The sequence below is a fragment of the Aulostomus chinensis genome, chromosome 12 (assembly GCF_037954235.1).
Source record: "Aulostomus chinensis isolate RoL2024-O1b breed Wild chromosome 12, RoL_Achi_v1.0, whole genome shotgun sequence".
In the NCBI taxonomy this organism is placed as follows: Eukaryota; Metazoa; Chordata; class Actinopteri; order Syngnathiformes; family Aulostomidae; genus Aulostomus; species Aulostomus chinensis.
In genome coordinates, this window is record NC_141331.1 from 4,071,567 (window position 1) to 4,094,849 (window position 23,283).

The 23,283-nt window shown below is 44.8% G+C and overlaps 1 protein-coding gene across 6 annotated transcripts in view; it reads left to right on the plus strand.

Annotated features, from left to right (window-relative positions):
• adarb1b (adenosine deaminase RNA specific B1b) overlaps nucleotides 1–23,283 on the plus strand; it is a 122,086-nt gene that overhangs the window by 87,309 nt on the left and 11,494 nt on the right. For all 6 annotated transcript variants that reach the window (XM_086219710.1, XM_086219713.1, XM_086219709.1 and 3 more), the window contains 6 exons: nucleotides 9,811–9,885; nucleotides 15,703–16,628; nucleotides 18,288–18,402; nucleotides 19,819–19,987; nucleotides 20,116–20,267; nucleotides 21,899–22,067. In XM_086219710.1, coding sequence (XP_086075836.1) covers nucleotides 9,858–9,885; nucleotides 15,703–16,628; nucleotides 18,288–18,402; nucleotides 19,819–19,987; nucleotides 20,116–20,267; nucleotides 21,899–22,067 — 1,559 coding nt within the window. In that variant the 5' untranslated portion in view covers nucleotides 9,811–9,857. The remainder of the gene's footprint in view (nucleotides 1–9,810; nucleotides 9,886–15,702; nucleotides 16,629–18,287; nucleotides 18,403–19,818; nucleotides 19,988–20,115; nucleotides 20,268–21,898; nucleotides 22,068–23,283) is intronic.

Here is a 23,283-nt window from a genome sequence, read left to right on the forward strand (position 1 = left end):
ACACATTCCTTAATTTCAACGGCATATCAGCAACGGTAACGAAATGTATCACATTAAACAACAAATAGGCCTGCAGTATTTCCATTGTCAGTTACGTTATGTTGCTGTAAATTGGCTTGATATAGTCTGAAATGGGATTTTTGAGAGTAAGGGACGACTTCGACAGGAATGGAATGGATTGGAACGCTGCCTGGTGGGCCTATCAGTCTGCGTTAGGACTGCTGAGAGGGCTGTCTCATCGCCGGCTCTCCTGCACCGACCATTTCCCTCGGCCATTTGTCTCTGTCCACTTTCTTTCCCTTTCCTGCCCCCTTCTCTTTTCCTTTCATCTCCTTCTTCACCTCATCTTCGATTCCTCATTTTGGACCCTGAATCACATTCGATCTGTTTCTCCTCTCACGTCTCTGGCTCTCGGATTTTGCCACAATTCTCCTGTTCTCTGTGTTTGCCATTTTGCCTCCCATCTTCGTGGCCCCGCAGGTCTCAGTAAACAAGTTCCTCGGACAGTGAGGGGTATAAATGCGAATCCCTCTGCTGTGGCTCGCTTCTCATTGACAACACTGACATTTTCTGAGACGCTCTCAGTGGTTTATGAACAAATGCCGTCACAAACTCCTCGTGTACATCTCGAGAACGCCATGTGGTATTTGTCTTTTTGTTCATCATTGAACAGATCAAGTCGGTTGGTTTGTGGTTCAGTCGAGTGTCACCCTTGACATTTGGTAGAACAAAAGCACGTTGCTAGGTATTTGCAGCTGGATCTGTTCTAGGAAATACTGCGTTACGTTAGTTAGTGATTTGATGCTGATGGACGGGCAGCTCTCACACACCAGCGGGGTCTGAAATGAACTGCTGGCTCAGACCACCTGATTAGACGCTGGTTTAATTTAATGGCAGTTAAAAGTTGTTGAATTGAATTGTTTGAGCAAACAAAACAGCCTATATTAATGGATTTTGGGGACAAAATATTTCCATTGCGCCTTCGTGTTTTAATCAACGGCACTGCTTTCACTCCTCAACCACTGAACAAATGTGGGCAGCGACTCCAAAGAGGAAGGATATCAGAAGATTTACTTTACCATGCAGTCATCAAACGAGTTAGACTCAAGTTAATTGTTCCCTCGTCCAGTTTGAGTTGTTCCAACAGCTGGTGCTTCACGTTGGAATGACGCATTACGCACCGCGCAGCTCAGGAGAATTGTCATGAAAAGCAGGAATAAATGCGAGCTCAGTTCACTACGTCAGTATCGAGACACAAGAGTAAAGAAAACCTAACAAAACATGGACTACCAGCACGTTTCAGTAAGATTCAGGGTAAAGGGACACAAACAAAGTCAGATATGTTCTTAATTACCTTAGTTTCCTCAAATAGCTTTTAGATCTGTTCCTGGTGGTCTTATGGCAGACAAAGTTGGCGAGACAGTTACCTCATCTTTCTGGAATTCGCTATTCAAAGTGTCGAACTCGACATCATTTGCAACTCGTACAACATGAAGCAGACCTTATAAAGCCAGGGGAAGCACATGTTTAGCTCTGGTTTCCTTGGAGTTGGAGGTTGTTGGTACCTCGTCATCCACTCAAGCCTTCGGTGGTCCAGAGGAATCACATCTGCGGTTTAAACATAAAACCTGAGGCGAGGTGACGGATTTCATGTTACACACACACACACACACACACACACACACACACATACGAGTGGAATTAAAAACATAATACTGATAATGTAGAGATTGTGGTAAAGATGAACATTTTTGGGGGGAACGGGTAGTACAGACGGGTAGCTGCGTCCTCTATGTCCCATTCTGGTGTGTTGCGCTGTGAGCAGCGTTACAACACATTGTCACAGGTCCAGTTTCCACCAGAGGAAAGAGACCAGCACCTTCTGTCAGAACCCCCCCAGTCGGCTGTGGTCTGACTGTGCTGCGTGTGCTTACATATGCAGCGGGACTGTCAGTCCGGTACCTGCCTCATTACATGTTGCATCATTGCACAGCTACGTCAGAACCTGCTCTGTGGCTCCGTTGAAGGGACTCCGATCTCAGTGTCGTTGATGAGTGCGTTTGGATTCCAAATGACGTCATACCTCGATGTATAATCACTACTACAGGAACATCAGGGTTCAAACTCCAGCATGCGGTACGTTTGGCTCTGTTTCTTCCCTTGTTACATGGAGATCGACTGATTCAGCTGACTGATGCTGGCCAGTGTGCAAAATTTTCCGATCAATATGTAACCTAGCAGTGTCAGAATTTTTTGACGCCGCCTCAAGAATCCAGTAGTGCTATGTGTTTGCAAAAAAAAAAAGAAGCTTCTGTCAGTCGCTCTTTTTCCTTCTCTCCCTCCAATGTTTGTGTCAGTGATGTCAGCCGTCTGCAGCGTGTCGCAGCCGGAGGCCGAGCACTCGCTCTGGCCTTGATGGAGACAGGAAGTGAGGGCAGGCGCTTAGCCGCAACCTTTTCACAGGCCCAGTGGCCTCGGCTCGCCACCTCCCTCCCTCGCGGTGCGGCTGGTGCCGGGGGGGAGTCACAGCCACTCACTCTGATGATTTATGACCCACACTGACTGATGTTTGTGTGTGAAAATGTTCGAGGAGCAAAGCAAGTAAGAATGAGACTATATTGTAGGTGTGAGAGACACAACAATAAAATGGAGTTTGGGGTTTAAGGAGAAAAAGACGCTAAACGTTAGTGAGTTTCAAACCCAGCGATCCAGATGGAGGAGATGTGTTTTTTGAATTAATTATTCAGGCCTCTGTGTTGCACATACAGTCATGAATAGTGTATGGTATGTCACATGCAAATGTGTTCTTTTGTGCTCATGTGCTGGGACACCATTATCTCTCTCCTGGCCTTTATGACTGGGCCTATCACTATCTCCTCCTCACGCTTCCATGAACCTTGACTCCGCCAGCCATCTGAAATGCAATCTCCCATAAAACCCATCAAATAAAAAATTCATATTGATACTCTCTGCCTCTGCCTTCCCTACCTTTTCCTTCTCTCACCAGCAGCGGCCCATGATGATAAACGACCAACTGTCAGATATTAAAGTCTGGAACACAATAAAACACACACTCTCTCACACCCCCTCATGCGTGAACTTCTGTTTTCCCAGTTTGGTGGAAAAACTGCGATTTTCCAGTCTGCCTCTAGTTTGTAGTGTCTGTTTGCAAAAAGGAGTGCGCTAAAATATTAAAGATGCATTTTAACTAAAAGTTTACTCCGGAGTCTTGGCGTCTCAGTCCAGTTCAGAATCCATTTAATTTTCACTGAGACGGAGCTGCAGCCAGGAACTCAGGGACGTAGTCTTCAAGAAAACATTCCAAACTTACCCAGATATTCCTCCGGAACCAAGGACTCAACCCATGTTCTGTTTGTGGTCTGTGCATATACGACTTTATCGTAACGGAAGGAACAGGGGAAGAGACACGGACGCTCTGATGATGTGGAGTTCTCAAATTCACATGATCTCCAGCGTGTGTTAGGATTGGGGTTCAGGTCCCAGCCCCGGCGGAGGATTTTCCTCTGATTTTAGCATTCAGGTTTTCCACTGTAAAGCTTTTCAATTACATGATTAACTGTACAAGCAGATCGGTGCAGCTTCAGCTTGTAATTTCAAATTGTTCACCAAGTGGAAGGAACAGACGTGCAGTGATGAAAAAGTTCTGTGTGATAGAATCAGCTTTTTTAGGATAGCAGCATCGCGACTGATTTGGTCCTTCGGCTTCAGTTTTCCGGGCTTTTCTGCGTCTTTACGCATCAGGAGGGATGTGACTGCTGATTTCGGAGCCCGTCTTGAACCTGCCAGCACACCAGCGTGTCAGGCTGCAGAGAAGCTGCAGGAGGAGGAGTTTTGGATTTCATTGTGCTGTTTAGATAAATGGTCTTGGTGACAGTAGTAGATTCCTTCTCTGGGCTGAAGCGTGAAGTGGCGTCACAGATGCTCTCAGGGAGGGAAGAGCTGCCGAGGGAGTCAGATCCAAGTGGCCTGTTCCTCTTAGAGGGGAGAGAAACACATCTTTTGGTTTATTGTTCATGTAAAAGGTTTAAAAATCTGTACCTTTTAGATACTGCAGAAGCGGTAGGAACTCATGCCTAGCATGCAGTGTACTTACAGCCTTCCATTTACAGCAGGGTCATTTCTTCTTTAATTAAAGGACCCTACTTAAGTTGATTGAGAGGTGAGATGAAAGTAGAGAGGAGATGTGAAAGCCCTGTAAACTAAATAATAACGTGAAAAAGAAAAGCTTTTACCTCCGAAACTGGAGTTTACATTCAGACCAATAAAAGGCCATTATCTTGTCTTTGGGACCAATTAGAAGCCGTCATTCATGCCATCAGCAGGCCAATTGGCGTGTCATCATTGATACAAATTACAACTGTGTCTGTTTGGCTGCTGTTGCCTTCTATGACTGTGATATAACAGGCCTATTGCAGGCCAAAGAGTCTGAATGATGGTACGGGGAATTTTTGGCACTCACCAATTTCTTTTTCTTCACACTTGGAGATTTCTCTTTGATTCTGATGAAATTCATGAGTCTCTTCTTCACGTGAAGAAAAAAACGCTCGTTTGTCCCCAACATTTACTGCAAAATGAAAACACACATTGTTCTCTTGCTGTTTGTATTTTAGTATTTTTTTTTAATGGCCTGTTGTGGCAAATGCACATTTTAGTATTTGTAAGCAACATTAGAGCTACAAATATTATGTGTGCAAGTCTCTTATCCACTGCTACCCAAGAACCCAATTTTTTCTGACTGTATGTCTGTGAGAAAGGATGCTAAGCCTTTAATGAGATTAGAAATCAACTATAAGATGGCATCAGCTGTATAATTTTTGGGAAATAGCGAATTTTTGAAAGTGCAGTTGCCGTTTACCTCCCCAATTTGCTTGAGATAAGAAAGATGAAACAGAATTCTTCACTTCCAGAGACCTTGGAGAGAGAAGCAGAGTATGTGAAGATACTGGTGTGCGCCCGGAATACCGTATGTGCTGGATAAAATACAGCTCCGAGGGAAAATCCTGCCCAGTCCGAAGCTCATTCATGTTGCAGCTCCTTGAGCTTCAACTCATTGTGTTTTTGTTTTCTGCTCCATGTCCCTGACTGTTTACCTCTGAAGTTGTAGCTCACAACGTTTAACATATATTTCAAAAGATGCTACTAATGTGGTGATTAACCACGAGGGTGCTTTTTTTCCCAGGCTGATACTGTTGTAAAATATTTCTGACAGAGAACCCAGCTTCCTACAGTACCCATCATAGGCAGTTAGCGGGAGACAGTTTGAGCCCCCCGGCATGCCTGGCACAGACCTTTTCATCTCCCTCTGTTTTGGAAGAGATAATGATTCTCTTTTACTTGGAATAGGATTGCATTTTCTGTATTTCTCATACTTCATTCTCCCCTCACCTTTACCTTTATAGCCCCCGCCCGCCTCGCCATCGCCTCCCGTCAGTCAGCCGCTGCTGGTGCTCCCTCAGTGGTGGCGTCGCTCTGTCGCGGCGTAGGCGAGGGTTGAGAGACAAATCAAAACCTCCATATTTCCCCTCAGTCCTTCTCACCGTGCCAGATTAAATTTGGGTTTTTTCATCTTCTTTCTCATCTTTCTCTTTTCCCGGCCTCCCTGGGCGTCCACTCAGAATTACCTGGAACCAGACGGTCTCACAGCTTGATGATCCAGAATCATTAATGCATGTGGAGGGAGATACTCGGCAGCCCTCAACGCTGATTCCTTCGACTCACTTTAAATCGTTGGCTTCATTCATGTGTGTTGTAATGTGGACGGTGGTAACATCTGTCAGGGATGCTGCCTCGCCTTCACCGCTCTTATAAATCTTCATTCATGCTTCATGCATGTCTGTGGAGGTTCAGCAAGATTCAATGTCAAAGGACACTGCCGACCTCGCACCTTCTGTCAGCAACACCTAATCATTTAATAAGATCCCCAGATGGACGACGTCAAAGAAAATCTTAACTGCCTTTAAAAGTTTAAAAGCAGCCCTCTGGGAAAAATCAGTCACCTCTGCCAAGCAAGTCATGTGATCATCAGAAAGTGTGTATTTATCTCTTGGCAGGATACCCGAATGCATGCATTTGGATACAATTTGATGGAAAGATATGGAGAGCTGGTGTAATACTGGGTGTAACAAGCGACAACTTCTAGTCGTTAGCAGGATTTTTTTTTTCTGGAAAAGACAGATTTCCACCACATTCCGTATGTCCATGTGAAATGGTTTAAAGGTTAAAAAAAGAAAAAAACAACAGCCTGATAAGTTTTACTGGAGGCTTTTTTTTTTTTGCCTGTTTCAGTACAAAGTTTGATGAAGTGTTTGATGAAACCCCAACCGCTGCTTCCATGTGAAAGGGTTGAGAGACGGATGTTTGGCTTCCAGGAGTCGTCTTTTCAGAATCAAGGATTCGATAGCGGCCGATACCTCTTAAAATATTGGCGTTAGAGAGATAAATATTAAGACCCTGGAGGTGGTATAGATCACGTTCTTGATCAGGGATCCAGAAGACCTGTCATTGGTGATTGGGAAGAAGAGTAATGAACAGATTTCAAAGACACTATGATTCTTTTCTGTAGCTGCGTAACGTCGCCAAAGAGGAGCTCCGTGAATGCGATGCACGAATGTGTCTTAATGGCCAGGACGTTTATGGGGTTTGGCATCCATTTGCTTGTCCCTGCAATATTTGTTCCATTGGTGTGAAAGTTTAAAAGTGAGTTTCTTCAAATTTGACACGAAATGTCCAATTGGGCTGGAAGAACAACTGATCAGACGCCATTGTTGATGGTGGTTCAGTCTATTGGTAAAGCAACGCCATCTCTTGCTATGTCAGATTGATACTTTTGCTGAATTTGAATATTTTCATGAAATCAGCTGCTCCCGTTGCCGGTTAATGTTGGTCAAGTTGTTCCTGTGCGTTTGTGTCGAAGAGGCAATACTCTTAGATGACGCATTCCTTTGGACTTTGTTTCGGCTACCCGTTCTTCTTCACTGGCGCAGATATTGCAGCGTATACTGTCTTTTTTGCGGGTGAAGGGTCACAGTAGCACCGTAGTATGAATTACTCCGATTCCCAGCCCTAGGAGCGATACACACTCGCTGTAGGAATTCTTTGTGAGACTCTCCCTGCTGATTTCACCTGATTTTACAGGTTTATGACCAAGGCAAACTCATCTGTAAATCAAAGCTGACAGGCTCATTTGCATTGTGAGGTGGGGGTGGGGGTGGTGGGTGGGGCTGGGGAGGGTGTAGCCGTGTGTGCTGGAGGACAAGTATCTGAAAACTCTTGTTTTAACACTTGAATTCTATTCACTTTCTGTCAAATCATACATCAGATATGAGATTTAAACTCCTACATGACCATGTACTGCATCATGGACTGCAGTACTAATGTGTACATCTCATGTAGTGCGACTGGTCTCATTATGGTTCTGAGCTGGTTGAGGTCCGGGTCACCTGGTGCCACCTGAGAAAAATTAATCTTATCTTCCACTCCGTTGAACCTACTCCCACCCATCTTCCCTTCACCCCACCTTTTCTTTTTCAATTATGGGTTGGAATATGAATCTTTAATAGGGTGATAATTGTGCTAGCATATTTACTGTCACCCACCATTAGCCCAGATTAATTAGCCAATTTAGTTTAGCTCAGGAAAGTGTCTGGCTGAGGAATGAGGGCACTGATGGAAGGCGAGGAGAGAGAGGGAGAGTAGAATCAGCACAATCTGTTCTGTATCATAATGCCATCTTTCTCCTGCTTTCTCTCTGTCTTTGTGTCGTTCGCCTCTCTGCCTTTTCATTCTTCGCCGCCTTAACTCTCTGTCTCACTCTCTGTGTTGCTGTGTTTCATCACTCCGCTCTACCCTCAGCAATATTCTTTGTCATGCTAGGACTTTTTCAAGTGGTTGTCAGGGAGATGGGGAAGTCAAGCAGTTGAAACTTTCTCATAACTTTTAAGTGCGGGATTAGCAGGGAAGGGTATGCTGCTTATTTTTAGCCACACATGTTTAGCCTCAAATTGTGACATAATGGGCGCTCTCTTCCAGCTTCCACAGAGTTGGTTTACATGCACAGTTGCAGTCAAGTTAAGGCCATTTAACTGGACCGCTCTCATCGTGCCAGTGTAGGTGTGAGCGGCAGACTCAGTTTTAATCTTTCCCCAAAGCGTTATCACCTCCAGACCAGCAGGTGGCAGTCTGGTCCCTTACAACTCCTGCACTCAGTTCAACTTTTGCATCAGATACCAAACAATTCACCAACAAACAATGGACTTGAATCATAAACACTATCGCAGCATTACATTTGTCTCCTTGCCTGCGCAGACAAGTTTCCTCCTCCATGACGGCACCGCTGCTGCCCTGCTGTGCGTTGTTGGACTTCCAGGTTAAACGCAGCAGCGGGTTTGGATACGCGTAGAGCGGAAGGCCGGTTCTGGTCTGATTGAAACATTTCGATGCCGGATTCATTTGAATTCCGTCCGTGTGATCCAGGTTTCTCAGTTAGACGAGTTAGAAAAGTACACTTTCATGCGGTGAACATGTTTATGTGAATTTCTAAAAGTCCAGTTTTAGTCGGACTGATACAGCGATTCAAATGTTTCCAACATCATGTGTCCATTGCGAGTGTTTCAGAATCTTTTTTTTGGTGAATTTGCAAATTTGCCTCCACCCTCATGACCCTCATCAACCACTTTGGAAATCATGGCCGAGCACCGGGCGGCGCTGGGCGACGGCAAAAAACATCAGCTTGTACCTCGATAAGGAGCGACGAACAAACACCTCTGTATTTTCATAGATTGATACATCATCTCTTCTCTGCCATTTATGAACTGTTAAAGATGGAACGTTTCTCTTTAATGCCTGCTTTTTTTGGGATTGAAAGACACAGAGATTAACTATAAAAGTACCGCATGAAAAATAGTTAAATGTTAAGCGACCTGAGCAAGATAGAGTTGTAAATGTTGGTTTCGATGCATTTTGTTGTTGTTGCTTGCATCAAATGAACAAGTGACTGCGTCTCTAACATCCATCAAGGATGACCTGCGTGCTCAGGTTCAAGGCGGTGATGCTGGTCACTGTTCAGCCTCACCGCCTGGATGATGAGTCAGCATTTGAGTTAGAAGGGCAGCTCCGAACGCAGACGTGGTTAGGACGACGTGTCACATATCTGTCACAGACCATCTGGATGTTATATAAACTCCCACTCTTGGGCGCCATCATCCGGTTCCATACGAGCATGGCGGGGCTGTTTTTATCCAACGCTGTTGCACAGTCTCCCTGTTGAAGCCTGGAAGCTGGGTGATTGGTGCCCGTAATAAGCCTCGTTAACAACCTCCGAATTTATCACCTAAATTGGAGAAGAGTTTTAATACCTGGAGAGATGGGTGTTGACTGTCAACATGGCCATAGAAAACATTTCGTATTGCAGGAATTATTGGCTGTAATGTTACTATGAATATATTGCTGGCTGGAGCCCTCGCTACCTGGAGATATGTGGATGTGAGGCAGTGGAGCGACTCGCCGCATCGCTGGCTCGCCGTCTCTCAGCAGCCAGTGAGAAATGAGGTCTAATCGCAGTCACAATAGACTGCCTGTCATCCTTGACCTCCTCTCTCCATGAATATTTATGTCCCCACATCACGAGATATATACATAAATTATACTGGAGTTCAATACATGCATGTTTGGCTGTGTGTTTGTACATGAAGCTACAAATCTTCGTCATCGATGTAAATGGCTACCGGGAGTCAGTCAGTGTGTGTGTGTGTGTGCGTGTGTGTGTGCGTGTGTGTGTCCTCTGATTCGCAGGTGCGGTGGGGGTGAGGCTGCTCTCAGGTCAGAACAAACCCGTCACCATGGATATGGATGAAGAGGAGAACATGAGTGAGTCTACTCAGCTTCGTCTCTTCTTTTCCTTTGTCGCTGCTTCAAGCTCCGTCTGCCTGCATGTTCTTCCCCTGATTGTCCTCCTGTCCTTCTGTAATCAGTCTGAGCGAAGCCTGCCTGCTTATGTTATGCTAATATAAGTGTATTTCTGCGGCTGTTTAGTGCCAAACTAATCAAAATAAATGCAAAGACATGCAACATCTATGTTTTCTAGAAGTCTGCTCCCAATAGAATTCTGGGCCTCATGCATGGACCATGCGTATGCTCCCAATAAACTGTACAAACCACAAATTCAAAAACATTTATGACATTCCTCATAAATTCCGTACTTCCTGTTTGCTCTGAGGTGAGACCAGCGTGTGAAGGCGCTCCTAAACTGGTGCCCACAAAAGCCGAGGTTCGTTTTGTGCGTTGAAGTACAATGCTGACGACATGGCGTTCCCCAGTTTTTAAATCCATTCCTTTAATCATTTTTACTCTCATTAAAGACTGATAGGAGAAGATAGATGATCGTTGTTCATCATCTTAAATAAAAAGTGATTGACAAGGGAAGAAAAATGACCATCGCTCGTCATGTTTAAGACGCCGCTGCTGCTCGTCACATCCAGATGAAGAGAGACTTGTGGGGCTTCGCGAGGCACCAGTTCCTAACCTGCCCCCCCTCCCTCAATTCAAACCGTTCCGTGTAAATAATGAGCGCGTAACCTGCCACACACGGTTTCCTCTGGAACGAAGTGGCCTGTTGGTGGAAGGGATCGTGACTCACTCATGCTGCGCCGGGGGTGAGCAGCTGGATCGAGGTGCTGCCGGAGATGATCGTTGTCGTACAAATTCCAAGATAAAACCCCATTTTGATAAAGGGGTGCGGGCTAGCATGTTTTTTGACGAAGCAAGGCGTGACCTACAACACGCTCAGTCAAGCACACAGCAGTGTGAGTGTACTGAATGCCTGGGCTTTCATATACAGACCTGAACTCTGCAAAATGAGGTAGCAGCTCTGTGGACCCCCTTTGTTACACTGAGATGTAGCCAGAGACATTTTAATGAATCAGTCAGACCGCGTTTGTACGGTACTTTTCAGAAAAACCCAACGAAACAGCAAGCGCTTTACACAATAACCCCCCCCAACACACACAGGCGGCACGGTGGTGCAGTGGTTCGCACTGTGGCCTGACAGCACGAAGGTTCCAGGTTCAAGCCCCAGCTCGGGCATGGGTTTTCTACGGTACTCCAGCTTCCTCCACAGTCCAAAGACATCAAGAGGGGACCAGGTTAATCCAGACTCTAAATTGACCGTAGGCGTGGCTGGGAGAGCCAATGGTTGTCTGTCTCTATGTGTTGGCCCTGATGGACTGGTGACCTGTCCAGGGGGAAGGCTGCTGGGATAGGCTCCACCCCCCACCACCCTGAACAGGAGAAGAAGTAGAAAATGGATGGATGGAAGTGTTGACTACGATGATAAAACTCAGGAATAAAGAAGCAATACACTAAAAGATATGCACAAAATAAATACATAAAGATTATTAAATAGTGTATTTAACTGAGTAAAAACTGAAAATAAAGTGTAAAAGGGAATGGAAGGATACATGATAAAGTTAATGAGGACACAACTGTAAGATAACAAAGATCTTGAAGGGAATGAAACCAGCCAACAAATGTAGAGAATAAGATTCTAAAATTTCCATAAAACAGGCTAAAATATAGAATTTAGCACATGAATAAGTGAGTAAAATATCAGAAACAGTTGAAAAAGGGGGAGGGGGGGGGGTCCTTGCTTCAATTCCACATGAGTCCAATTTAAGATCAAACGCAATTCATCAAGAATTCAAAGAGATTTGGTTGCCGGCGCATGTTTCATGACTCCCGCGTAGGATTTTCTTGGATTCCTTTTATTGCGTCTACATTCATGCACGAGGCCCGTCGCCGTTATCGTCTGGTCTTCTGTCAGGTGCACGAGCATGATGGGACGCTGTCGTTTGTCCCTACCTGACGTGCAGAGACGCAGCGATACACCCAGTGGTGATAACCAAAACTCAAAGGGAAAGATTAATCATTACATCTGAAATGCTGCAGGTCATATTCCAGATTCCCTCTGCTTTCATTTTTCATTTTTCTCCTCAGAAAATCCTCTCTTCTTCAGCTTATTGAACTTTAATTAGACATTTCGGCTTGAACTCAGTCGCTGAGGCTCAGACGCCTCTGTAAGAAGGGCAGGATTGTGTGTTCCACACCTTCACAACCAACATTTCTTATTGTAGTGTCGTACTTTGTGCTTCCGCTACGAGGAGAAGCGCCTTGTGTTTTGCACCAAATAAGTCAAGTAAGAGGCAGTGTCGCCTTTGTTGTCTTTCACCGAAGACCTCGCTCTTCTTCTTGAACTGACACTCACAAGACGCATTTGAGGATTAAACACAAAAACCCACAACAACACATATCTAGAACACGGGGGGGGGGGGGATAAATGACACAAGGTTTTTTCTTTTATGTGACAACCATCTTTCATCTTAAGAATCTTATCAAATCAAAAGCCCACAAAAAAAGTTACGCTTAAAATGAGCTGGAAGATCAAAACGCAGACACGAAGGTAACTGATGCAGACGGCAAACATGCTGGCATGATAATGACCACGCCTGCATGTGTGTGTGTGTGTGTGTATGTGTGTATGTGTGTATGTCCCGCAGCTCGATGCATGGTGTCGTAGCTGATGCTCGCCAGCTTTTGTCCTCAGTATCAGACTCCATCATCCTGGCAAAACCTAAAAATGCTCCTCTTAAAGCTGCTCCTAGGACTTTCTGACTGATGATGTCATTCGCTGAATTTCCACAGAGGGGATTTTTGATGCATTTTTGCTTTTTGTGGAAACAACCTAAAATGCAAAAACAATGCTAAATCTGCACACACAAAAAAAAAAAACAGTTTCACAGCCGCTTAAAAAGATATAAACACCTGATTTAAAGAAACTCTGACATAGCAAACGTCAAACTCACAAATTCCCCAACTTTTTCCTTCATCTGCAGAGAACCTGCAAGATGTGCACTACTAACTGACACCAAATTACAACCCTCCACACCGAAAATACTTCTAATTCAGGTCATCTATAGCCAGTAAATGGCTGTAGCGTTCTTCTACACTGCCTGTCCTCGCCATCACATACCGCCAGCTTCTGACGGAAAACGCGCTCAGTAACCTTGTTAATTCCCATTTCTCCTTTTGGTGAATTTCAACAAAAAATTGTAAAAAATTTGCTAGCCACGCCCTTGTAAGGGTTCCTCACCGAGCAGATACACCATTTCTACTAGAAACCTGGTATATTGAATCCATAACCCAGTGTTTGTGAATTCTGGTCACTGCTTTCACAAGGAACCGCACCAGGGTTCTCTGGTGGAGACCAAAACCTTGTCCCAATAGTCTTGGGTCTGTTTTCAAGCAAACACCTTCTTTTGCTTGAATTTCTGCCCTGCCAAACTTAGCAGGACTCAATGGTGGACAAACCACATCCGTTTTAATTTTTGTTCCGACTCAACGAATGTACAATAGTGGCGTGCGTTTGTGTTGGTTTCCCTGCAAAAATTATACAAAATCCAAATGATGGTTACCAAGCATGTTTTTAAATCAGAAAAGTTTACTTGCTACAGCGTTACACCTTTCACCGTCACGTTAGTCATCTCAAAGTCTGAGACAATGTTTTTTTTTGGGATGAGACACCCTTCTTACATGGATGATAATCTGGTTTCTGGATGCTGTAGCATCATTGTGTCCTTGGATCCCATGGACAGTCGACTGTGTCACCAAGCTAGCTTGACTTCAGAGTCACCAAATACACCACAACAGTCTTTCCTGAGTTATTTATTACTTGATGAGACTTTGCAAGGAGGAAAAACATTAAGATTCACCCAAAACTACCGTGCCTTTTAACCATGTTTGACAAAATCCCATTTATTGAGGAGGTTCTACATGACGTTCTTTGACAACATTTTGATATATATATATATATATATATATATATATATATATATATATATATATATATATTTTTTTTTTTTTTTTTAACCTGCGTTCAGTCACCAGTCATTTGCTGAGAGCGTATGGAAAAACCCACCTTGCACCTCCATTTGATATCATCACAAATAAGACACATGACCTGGTCGCGACACATCCAAAGAGCAAAATATATTGAGTGTTCAGCGTCTTCAGCTCACTGCCAAACAAATGCGCGCTCATGCGTCCTGACAGTTGCTGCTTCTGCTGCTCTTGGCCAGAGGGGGCACCCAAGTCAACTCAGACAGAGTTCTTAGCAGCTGCTTTAAGGAGCCAGTCCTCAGTTCATTTGGAGAGATCGCTTCCATATTGTGACCTGAATGATGAAATTTAGATGACGGATTTGTTGTCTTCGCTCTCCAAATCTCATATTTCACAAAGACAGGAGCTCTGTGTCATCATGTTTGTTGTATTTGTCTTGTCGGCACGCTGCTATTTACATCATGTGATTTTTACTTCAGGCGATCCCACTGTTATCACAATTTTTCTTCGTTGTGATACTGCTCGTTAGCCTAACCTGTGTGTAAAATCGAGTTCATCTGCCAAACACTAATAACATTGGGAAGAATGCATGTACATCCAAAAATCTTGCATGATTTCAGTGCATGAAAACAGATGAATGAAGAGAGTTTGTTCACTTGATCTTACGATTTGTTTTTCTCGTCTGGGCTCAAGACGTGATAATTATATTGTGCAGATGGTAACGGCATGTCAGTGCATTTGAAACACTGTGATCTCTGACAAGCTCCACGGGGGGGAACCCAGAGGCACCCAATCCAAAAAAAAAACCTGTTTTCGATTTTCCTCATTTATTTAAAAAAAAAAAAAAAAAAAGGCGGTCATTATTTTTCAAATTCTTATGCAAAGGGGGTAAACATCACATTTTGATCTTGCACCCTGTCACCATTCAAGCTTTTAGGATCCTGCAGTAGGTGGAGTCTTCTCCTTCTGCCGCTTTGATGTTTTCTCCTGTTTGCCTGGTCCTCAGCTCCTCCCCTGCACTCCTCCCCTGCACTCCCTCAACCCAACCTACAATCCCACTCATGCACACTGCGGCCTCTCTTTCTCCTGAGTACCGCAAGGAGTAACCTATCAAGCCTTTGCTGAAGGATGTTATAAATGAAAATTTTTGACAATATTCCATCCACTTTGCTTACTGGCTTCAGTGATATGTGTTCCCCAGAATATTTTAGAAGAGAACTCATTTAACTGTAGGCAGCAAAGGGAAGAAAAATGTATTCAATGGAGAGGGAAAAAAAAATTAGTTTCATATGTGTTTGTATGATTATGTTGTTTTGTATGCTCACGTGTGTGTATATTTGTGTTTAGACCAATAGGACTGCGCAACATGAAATGTGTACAGTAGTTGTTGAGGTCCTTGTGCTAATTCCCACATACGCGCCCCCCCCCCCCCCCCCCATCCATAGAATAGGAAGGCTACAACTTTCATGATGAAAATATATGAAGAGGTTTCGATTTCAATCCAAAATGTGATGTGACCAAAATATAATCCAAAAGCCTAAAAGATTTCCATGAGTGTTTATCAATGTGACCCGTTACTCAATCATGAGAGCCCATCCCCTCAGAATTGAACTGCCATTTGAATGGATATTAGGAGATGTAGCTTAACTAAATCAAAAGCTAGCTTCTCTTTCTGTGATAAAGGAACACAAATCATTGGTTCAGTTCCAAAGAGTGATAAAGGAATCTATAAATTTTGCATTTACAAGATCCTGCAACGAAGGCGTTGTAAGTTACTCTTTCTGGGCACCGCAGGTTCGAGCAGCACCGACGTTAAGGAAAACCGAAACCTGGACAACGTGTCCTGCAAAGAAGGGGTGGGTGTGTCTGAACAGCTCCCAAATGGAAGTGGCCTGGGCAGTCGAAAGCGCCCCTTAGAAGAAGGAAACAATGGCCACACACACTCCAAGTTCCGAGCCAAGAAGCGCAAGAAAACGCCAGGGCCGATCTTGCCCAAGAATGCCCTGATGCAGTTGAATGAGATCAAACCTGGTCTACAGTATAAACTCCTGTCTCAAACAGGACCGGTCCATGCGCCAGTGTTTGTCATGACTGTGGAGGTCAATGGACAGATGTTTGAGGGTATGGGCCCAACCAAGAAGAAAGCTAAATTGAATGCAGCTGAGAAAGCACTGCGCTCCTTTGTCCAGTTCCCCAATGCCTCCGAGGCCCACCTGGCCATGGGTCGAACGCTGACAGTCAACACAGACTTTACCTCGGACCAAGCTGATTTCCCAGACATGCTCTTCAACGGCTTTGAGACCCCAACTGTACCCGAAGAGTCCTTCTATCTAGGTTCCAACGGTAGCACCTCTTTAAACTCACTAGGGGAGTACCCGCTGCCCACACCACCTGGCAGCAACCTTGTCCAGGCACCGTTGCCCCCTCCATCAGCATTCAGCTCACCCTCCAGTGGCAAAAACCCAGTCATGATTCTCAATGAGCTCAGGCCAGGCCTCAAATATGACTTTGTGTCAGAGAGTGGCGAGAGTCATGCCAAGAATTTTGTGATGTCAGTGACGGTGGATGCACAGACATTTGAAGGCTCAGGGCGCAACAAGAAGCTGGCTAAAGCCCGGGCAGCGCAGGCCGCTCTCTCAGCTCTCTTCAACATGCAGCTAGACCAGACGCCATCCAGGCAACCCATACCCAGAGAGGGATTACAGCTCCACCTACCCCAGGTAAGAGATTAGATTACTAAACCTTCACGATTGTCGTACCTAATCTGAAGTTGAGCCCAGTTTCTTTTGACGAATTTACTCCGCAACTAAACTTACAAGACATACCTCAATAAGTGCCTTGTTGTTGATCCCGTTTTCTTGAAGATGCTTCACCTCTCGTCCAAGAGGCTTTTTGAGTTCTGAAAAGCTGAAGAAGACTCTTGAATTCAGTTGTGAAGTCTCTTGGATGAGATCTCAACACTGCAAAAAGTCAAAACAAGTATTGGCTTTTCTTTCCTGCTGTCAAACTTTGTGCTTTCATAGTTTTTTTTGTCCATTTTTATTTATTGAATTCTATTTATAAGTACTTTTTTCACCAGCCAGGCCTGCCCTTGTTAAAGCTCTGGTTATCACCAGGCCCTTTTTTATTCCTGAAATTAGTCAAAAATGAAAATTCTCAGGAGGTTGGCTTTAAAGTCAATTTTAATCCTCTGAAAGTGCATATTCTTACACCTTGCTGTTAAAAGCCTCCACCGTTCTACTAGTTCTTCTATCTGTTGTGTCACAGAGGACATCGGCAGAGTTTGAACAACAACTGAAGTTGTTCCAGCGTTGTATTATGTATAGACCTGTCCTGGATCTGTTGTCTCTTTCCTTTGCTATTTTAGGAGATTAAATCAAATCTTCATTCCCATCAGTTTAGCCGGGACGGGCGGGTCGCTGCTTGTGATGCCCGTGTCCAGGTGGACGGGAGCAGTCGTGTTGATGCGTGAAGCTATAAAACAGCAGAGTTCCCGTCCCAAAGCGTCTTTACGCTCTCTTCCCTCTTGTCAATGGGTTTATTTTGCACACGACCCACTTTAACAATAGCACACCCACTAATTGCTCTGTTAATTCTCAGTCGCTTGGTATTTACTCTGCAGCCTGTTTCCATCTGGCGAGTCACTCGTGGGTAGAACTCATTGGAGGCCTGTGTTTGAAAAATGTTCAGAAATAGAAGTTTTATATCTCATGGTTCATCTTGAGTTTTGATGTTCAAACTAATGTAAAGTGTGTCATTTCAGAAGTTTCCTTTTCTCACTCCTGAAATAAAACATTTTTTTGGAAATGCACTTTCATCGAAGTAAGCAAGTGGTGATTATTCGTCATTTCTACGACCTTGGCATTCCAAAGTTAAATGAACTGGCTACGAGTGGGTGACTCCAAAGTAGCAGGAAAGTAATAATCTCTTTAATTTGTGGTCATCCAGCCGTCATCTCTCCTCTTGGTTATCATCATTTTCTATCACATTAGTGCTGGATAAAGAGCCAGAGAAGAAGCTGGATCTCTCTGGAATGCCCACAAGTCTACGGCTGCTCGTCAGGCTTCCTTGTTCGCTCTTTTTGTGAGTCATCGTCAGAGGCGAGATGGTAAACCAGAGCTGTCACGCCACTTCTAATGTAGCAAACGGCGTTGCTTGAAAGACAGTTAGGTGTACCTCAGGGAGTAAACCTAGTTTCTCTTGTTGCTATTTCGACGCTGGCTTGACGCTTGTTTGCAGCTGAATGCGAACACTGTGACAGGTACATGGTGCTCCAGGGGAGGATAACATCAGACATGCTTTGTAAGCTGCCATATCTGACATAAGTTTGTGTTTGTTTGTGTGTGTGTGTGCGTGTGCGTGCGTGCGTGTGGTTACAGGTACTTGCTGACGCCGTCTCCCGACTGGTGGTGGATAAGTTTAGTGAACTGACAGACAACTTCACCTCCCCCCATGCACGACGGAAAGTCCTCGCAGGGGTTGTCATGACAACAGGTAGAACCGAGGAGTAGATGGTTTTATGCAACTTACAATTTTCTCGTGTTGCTCGTCTGAAAAGTCAGGTTGGTTGATGATGCAAGAGGATATTTCAACAGACAAATGATGTCACCTCAGAAAAGTGCAGCCTCCTCTCGAGATGTGAGGTGTAGGTGTTGGATCATTTTGATAACGTCCTTGACACTAAATGTGTTTGCTCATCATACAGTAGACCTCATAGCAAGCATTTCACCATATCTTGTGACGCATTGTTCTACGTTAAACCCGATGCTTGAGTGACTCTGGCTGGTAATCAGCCGGAGCAGCTACACCCACCATGTCCAGCGTGCAACACATCCCTGCTTTTAATCCGTATCGGTTTGTTTTGTCATCGCCGTCCTCGAGGCGTTGAAGTGATAGAATCACCATCGAAAGGACTCAATTTTCGCAATGTGGCGTGTAGAATAAACCGAGCCAGTGTGGCGGCTTTAAAACGCCGCCACTCACCACTGATGTATCACGTTGTGCACGTCTCCAGTGTGTTTCAGGCATAAAATTAAAGAAAAATTAGATTAATTAGCTCAGAACCCTCACAGGGGTATTTGTTCTGCATTTAATTGCTCTTATTTTTGATGTGTGATGAATGTTGCCAATAGTACTTTTCGGTTTCCTGTCAGTCTGTAGTTAAAACCAGCAGACCAGCCGTTTTAGGAGAAGCTCAAGAAGTAAGTTCAAGGTTGTTGTTTTTTTTATGTTCTCCCAAAAACCCGGCAGTTAATTTAAACAGGCTACTAGAATCCACCAGACTAACCGAAAACAGTTGGAGGTTTAACTTAAATGGCGTCAGGTGGAGGTTCGTCGTGGATCTTGAAATCTGGGGCTCAACCCTCAATGAAGCTGCTGCTGATATCCCAGCTGTCTGACCTCTGACCTCTCCTGAGCACTTGTTCGCATCATCAGGACGTGTCTTTTTGGATCCACTCAAGTTTTACACATAATGTTGGATCCACGACCTGCACTTACAGAACAGGAACTAACCCAGAACCAACGGCGCTGTCTCCCCCTCTCTCACTGCACCTGGCCGAGGCAGATGGCCGACCACCAAGAGCCCAGTTCCTGGAGCTTTTTGGTTTCCATCATCAGCTCCCTTCGATTGAAATGAAACGCAGGCGTGTGGCTTTAGACCACGAGAGATTTTGCTGTGATTTGGCATTAACTGACGTGACAGTGCGGGTCGACCTGTGGAGACCTCTGGTCTCAGCGCGCATCCACAAGTTGCGTTCATCTTTTTTTCCCCGTTTGGAAATTACTCATATGATGCAGAAGTTTGCAAGTGAATGTATCCTGCACTCAGAAGAGCGTAAAATATCCATCTAGACGATAGCGCTGGACTCCATTGACGTGTGTGTCTTTGCTCCCTTTCCTCCCCTCCAGGGACAGATGTGAAGGAGGCACAGGTAATTTGTGTTTCCACAGGAACTAAATGCATCAACGGTGAGTACATGAGCGACCGCGGCCTGGCACTCAACGACTGCCATGCTGAGATAATTGCCCGACGCTCGCTCATGAGATACCTGTACACTCAACTGGAGTTCTTCCTCTGGTCAGTAACATTTATTTTTCCTCAAGCATATTTCATAGCTGGAAAGGAGATGTTGAAAACATTCATAAAGAGGAAGAAAAGAGGGCAGGCTTTTTTCAATGCAACTGGCTGTTTGTCTGTCACCATAGCAACAGCAAGGAGGACCATCAGAAGTCAATATTCATGCATTGTGACAAGGGAGGCTACCGGTTAAAGGACAACATCCAGTTCCATCTCTACATCAGCACGTCGCCCTGTGGAGACGCCAGGATCTTCTCACCGCACGAAGCCGGCGTGGAGGGTACGACGGCAGACCCTCGCTCATCTCCTCTCCCTGGCTTTAGTTTCAGTCTCGGTCTCTCTGGAATTCATGTTCAGCAGCAGTTTACTTCCTTAATTAAATCAGTCGGATTTCTTCGGACGCGTGGCTTTATTTAATTAGGATTTTACTGCAAAATAAACATTACAGTGAGATTTTTAAAAAGGACGCTGGACTAATTAGAGCGTTTTGTCATTCTTCGTCCATCCCAATCATCCTTCCTCCTGCCCCCCCCCCCGTGTCTCTGATTAACCTCCCTCTTTCTCTTGTCAAAGTGTTTTCCATTGCACATGACAGACGGAATAGAAAAGAGCCACATTCAATTAGTCAGTGAATAGACGGCGTGTGCTGGCGGAGCAGCAGAAAGCATCGATAACATCATAAATAACGTCATGTTTGCCTGAAAGACGTCTCTCTTTTCATTTCCTTCAGACTTGAAAAAGTAAAAAATGCAGCTCTTCTCACTCATCATTATCACTTTGGCCCCCCAGTTCTTTCAGCAGTGACCCTAAATAGAAGATGCTCCTCCCCGTCTGCGTGCACAGGTGTGGATGCCAGTGCTGGGGGGGGGGGGGGGGGGTCGCTCAATAATTGATGGTGTGCAATCTGTCAAATTGTAATCCTCAGATAAGGAAAACAAAGGAAGTGCACACACAAAAATAAATCTGAAATGTACATTAATATTTACAACCATCGCTGATCTAATGAATGAAAACATGCCGTTTTTTTCATGACTCAGTCTGTTATGCAACCATAGGTTCTTAATGAACCATAAATAGATGAACAGGAATGAGTCATAAAACTCAGAAATAAGTCGTTGCACGTCTGGTTCCCTCAAAGTCAGCGGGTTTGTGGTTAGATGCCTGAAATAAGGTGAGCGGTAAACGCAAGCTTAAGATATTCTGATGTTACTTTCCTGTGGCATGAATACGTCAGTAAATACCACACTCGTGAATCTGGAAGTTTTTATGCGTCATTAAAAACTGCGGTTGCTAACAAGAGGCGAGCCATCCTCGCCGCGGTTTGTTTAAAGCCTAACTTGAGCTTTGTACTTGCAACAACTGCGTCTAATTACGTAAAAGCGTCATCGAGTCTTTCAGAACAAAACGTGCAAGTCACATCAGTTTCAGTCCAACACAAGACTTTACTTTGTGCAGTCAATCAAAGTCAATTGTAACGATCCTATTGGTTGTTAGGGGCCCGAAATAACAGCAGTTCATAATGTTCCAACATAGATCGATATCCACGTTATCGTATCGGTGAGCTCCACCCCTGCTGGTGGTCTGGGGAACCCTGTTGCCTGCTCAAGTACATCATCTCTGTAGTACTCTACAGGTATAATTACCCAAAACTCAGCCATGTCATGGAGAATTCTTACTCAGTCCTTGAAGTCTGCACGTGCAGCCATGTCATCACACTGAGAGCCTCCTCTGCATTCTGAGGAGGTTGCAGCAGAAGTCTGCTCCCCTGATTGTCCATCAGCATGTTGAAGTTGATCACTGTAATTAAAATTAGCACGTCTGTCCTTACTGGTTACTTCTAATTGCAAACCTCAAGAAGTTTCCCCTCCTGTAGTTTGGTGTTTTCTACATGTGCGTGTCTGTCTGCCGTAGACCAAGGAGACAGACATCCCAATCGTAAAGCGCGGGGCCAGCTAAGGACCAAGATAGAGTCTGGCGAGGGCACCATTCCTGTGAGGTCCAGCAACACCATCCAGACCTGGGACGGGGTTCTGCAGGGAGAGAGGCTACTCACCATGTCCTGCAGTGACAAGATCGCAAGGTGATTACTTTCCTGCGCAGCACATTTTGACCTTGACTCTTGATTTCTGTTGTAGAAAGAAAAAAAAAATCAAGCTGCGATTCCCAGACACCAAACTTTTCAGGGTTGGTAAACCTGTTTCAGTCAGCCTGGCAGGTTCATGTCAGTGATATTAAAGATATGAGTATGAATATATAAAGTTTTCCAAATAGACAGTGGTTTACCTGCAATATTATGGGGGGGCCTAGTGCACGAGGGTCATGTTTGGCTTGCAGGTATTTTTTTTATAAAGTCAGAGCAATTTTTTGTTGTTATTTTCTTTCTTTCTATGATTGCAGAATAATAAAACCTGACAGCGCAATGGAGGGACGTCCAGTTGACGTTTCATGGCCAGTATTTGCTAATATTTGCCTTTCGTGGTCGACGATGTTTCACGCTTGCTTACTTATAGTAGCTGTGCGTCTCTCTGTTGTCATCGCGAATTTTCCGTGGAGACGGCAAAAATCTCAGATTTAGATGTGAAATTCCTCCTGAGATTTTTAATATATGCAAATAAGCACAAAAAAAAACAAACAAAAAAGGCGATAATGCGGCACGGTCCAGTTGGCTTCTTCTGGGCACATTTGTCCGACTGCAGTCGTGTTTCATTTGCAAATGATTCCCAGTTATTGGGCCAAGTTGGATGTGTGGAGCCGGCGTCAGCTCACGGCTGTTTGAGCTGCAGCAGGAGACGTCAGGTATCCAGCGTCAGAGGCGGCTCTTACTAGTGTCACAGTTGCGTTTAAAAAAAGAACTTCAGCGCTTGACCTCAAGCACATTCGTTTCCTGGCTTTAATTTATGACAGGGTATGACATCACCGCCCGCCCTTGCTTTGTCAATCGGCCCAGTTATCGTGAGTCTATCATTTTTTTCAGGGACCGCCGTGGACAGCCGCGTTGATGGATCGTCTGTCCCTCCGGCATTTCTCTGCAGGCGGATCATCGAGTCTTTAGTCTCTGTCCATGTTCAAGGCAACCGTGTGCCACCCGTGTGATGAAGGGAGGCATGCTGTTGCCAAATGATAAAACTTCTCCATAACTCTTCTCACCAGCCGCCCTCCTCCTCCCCCTCCTCCTTCTTCTCCTTCCTGGATCGTAATACCTCGGCTGAATGCACAGAATGATTGTGTGTATTTGATGAGGGAGATGTCTGCCACTAGTTGTTTGCACCGTCTGAGAAGTGTTGTTACCCCGTTCA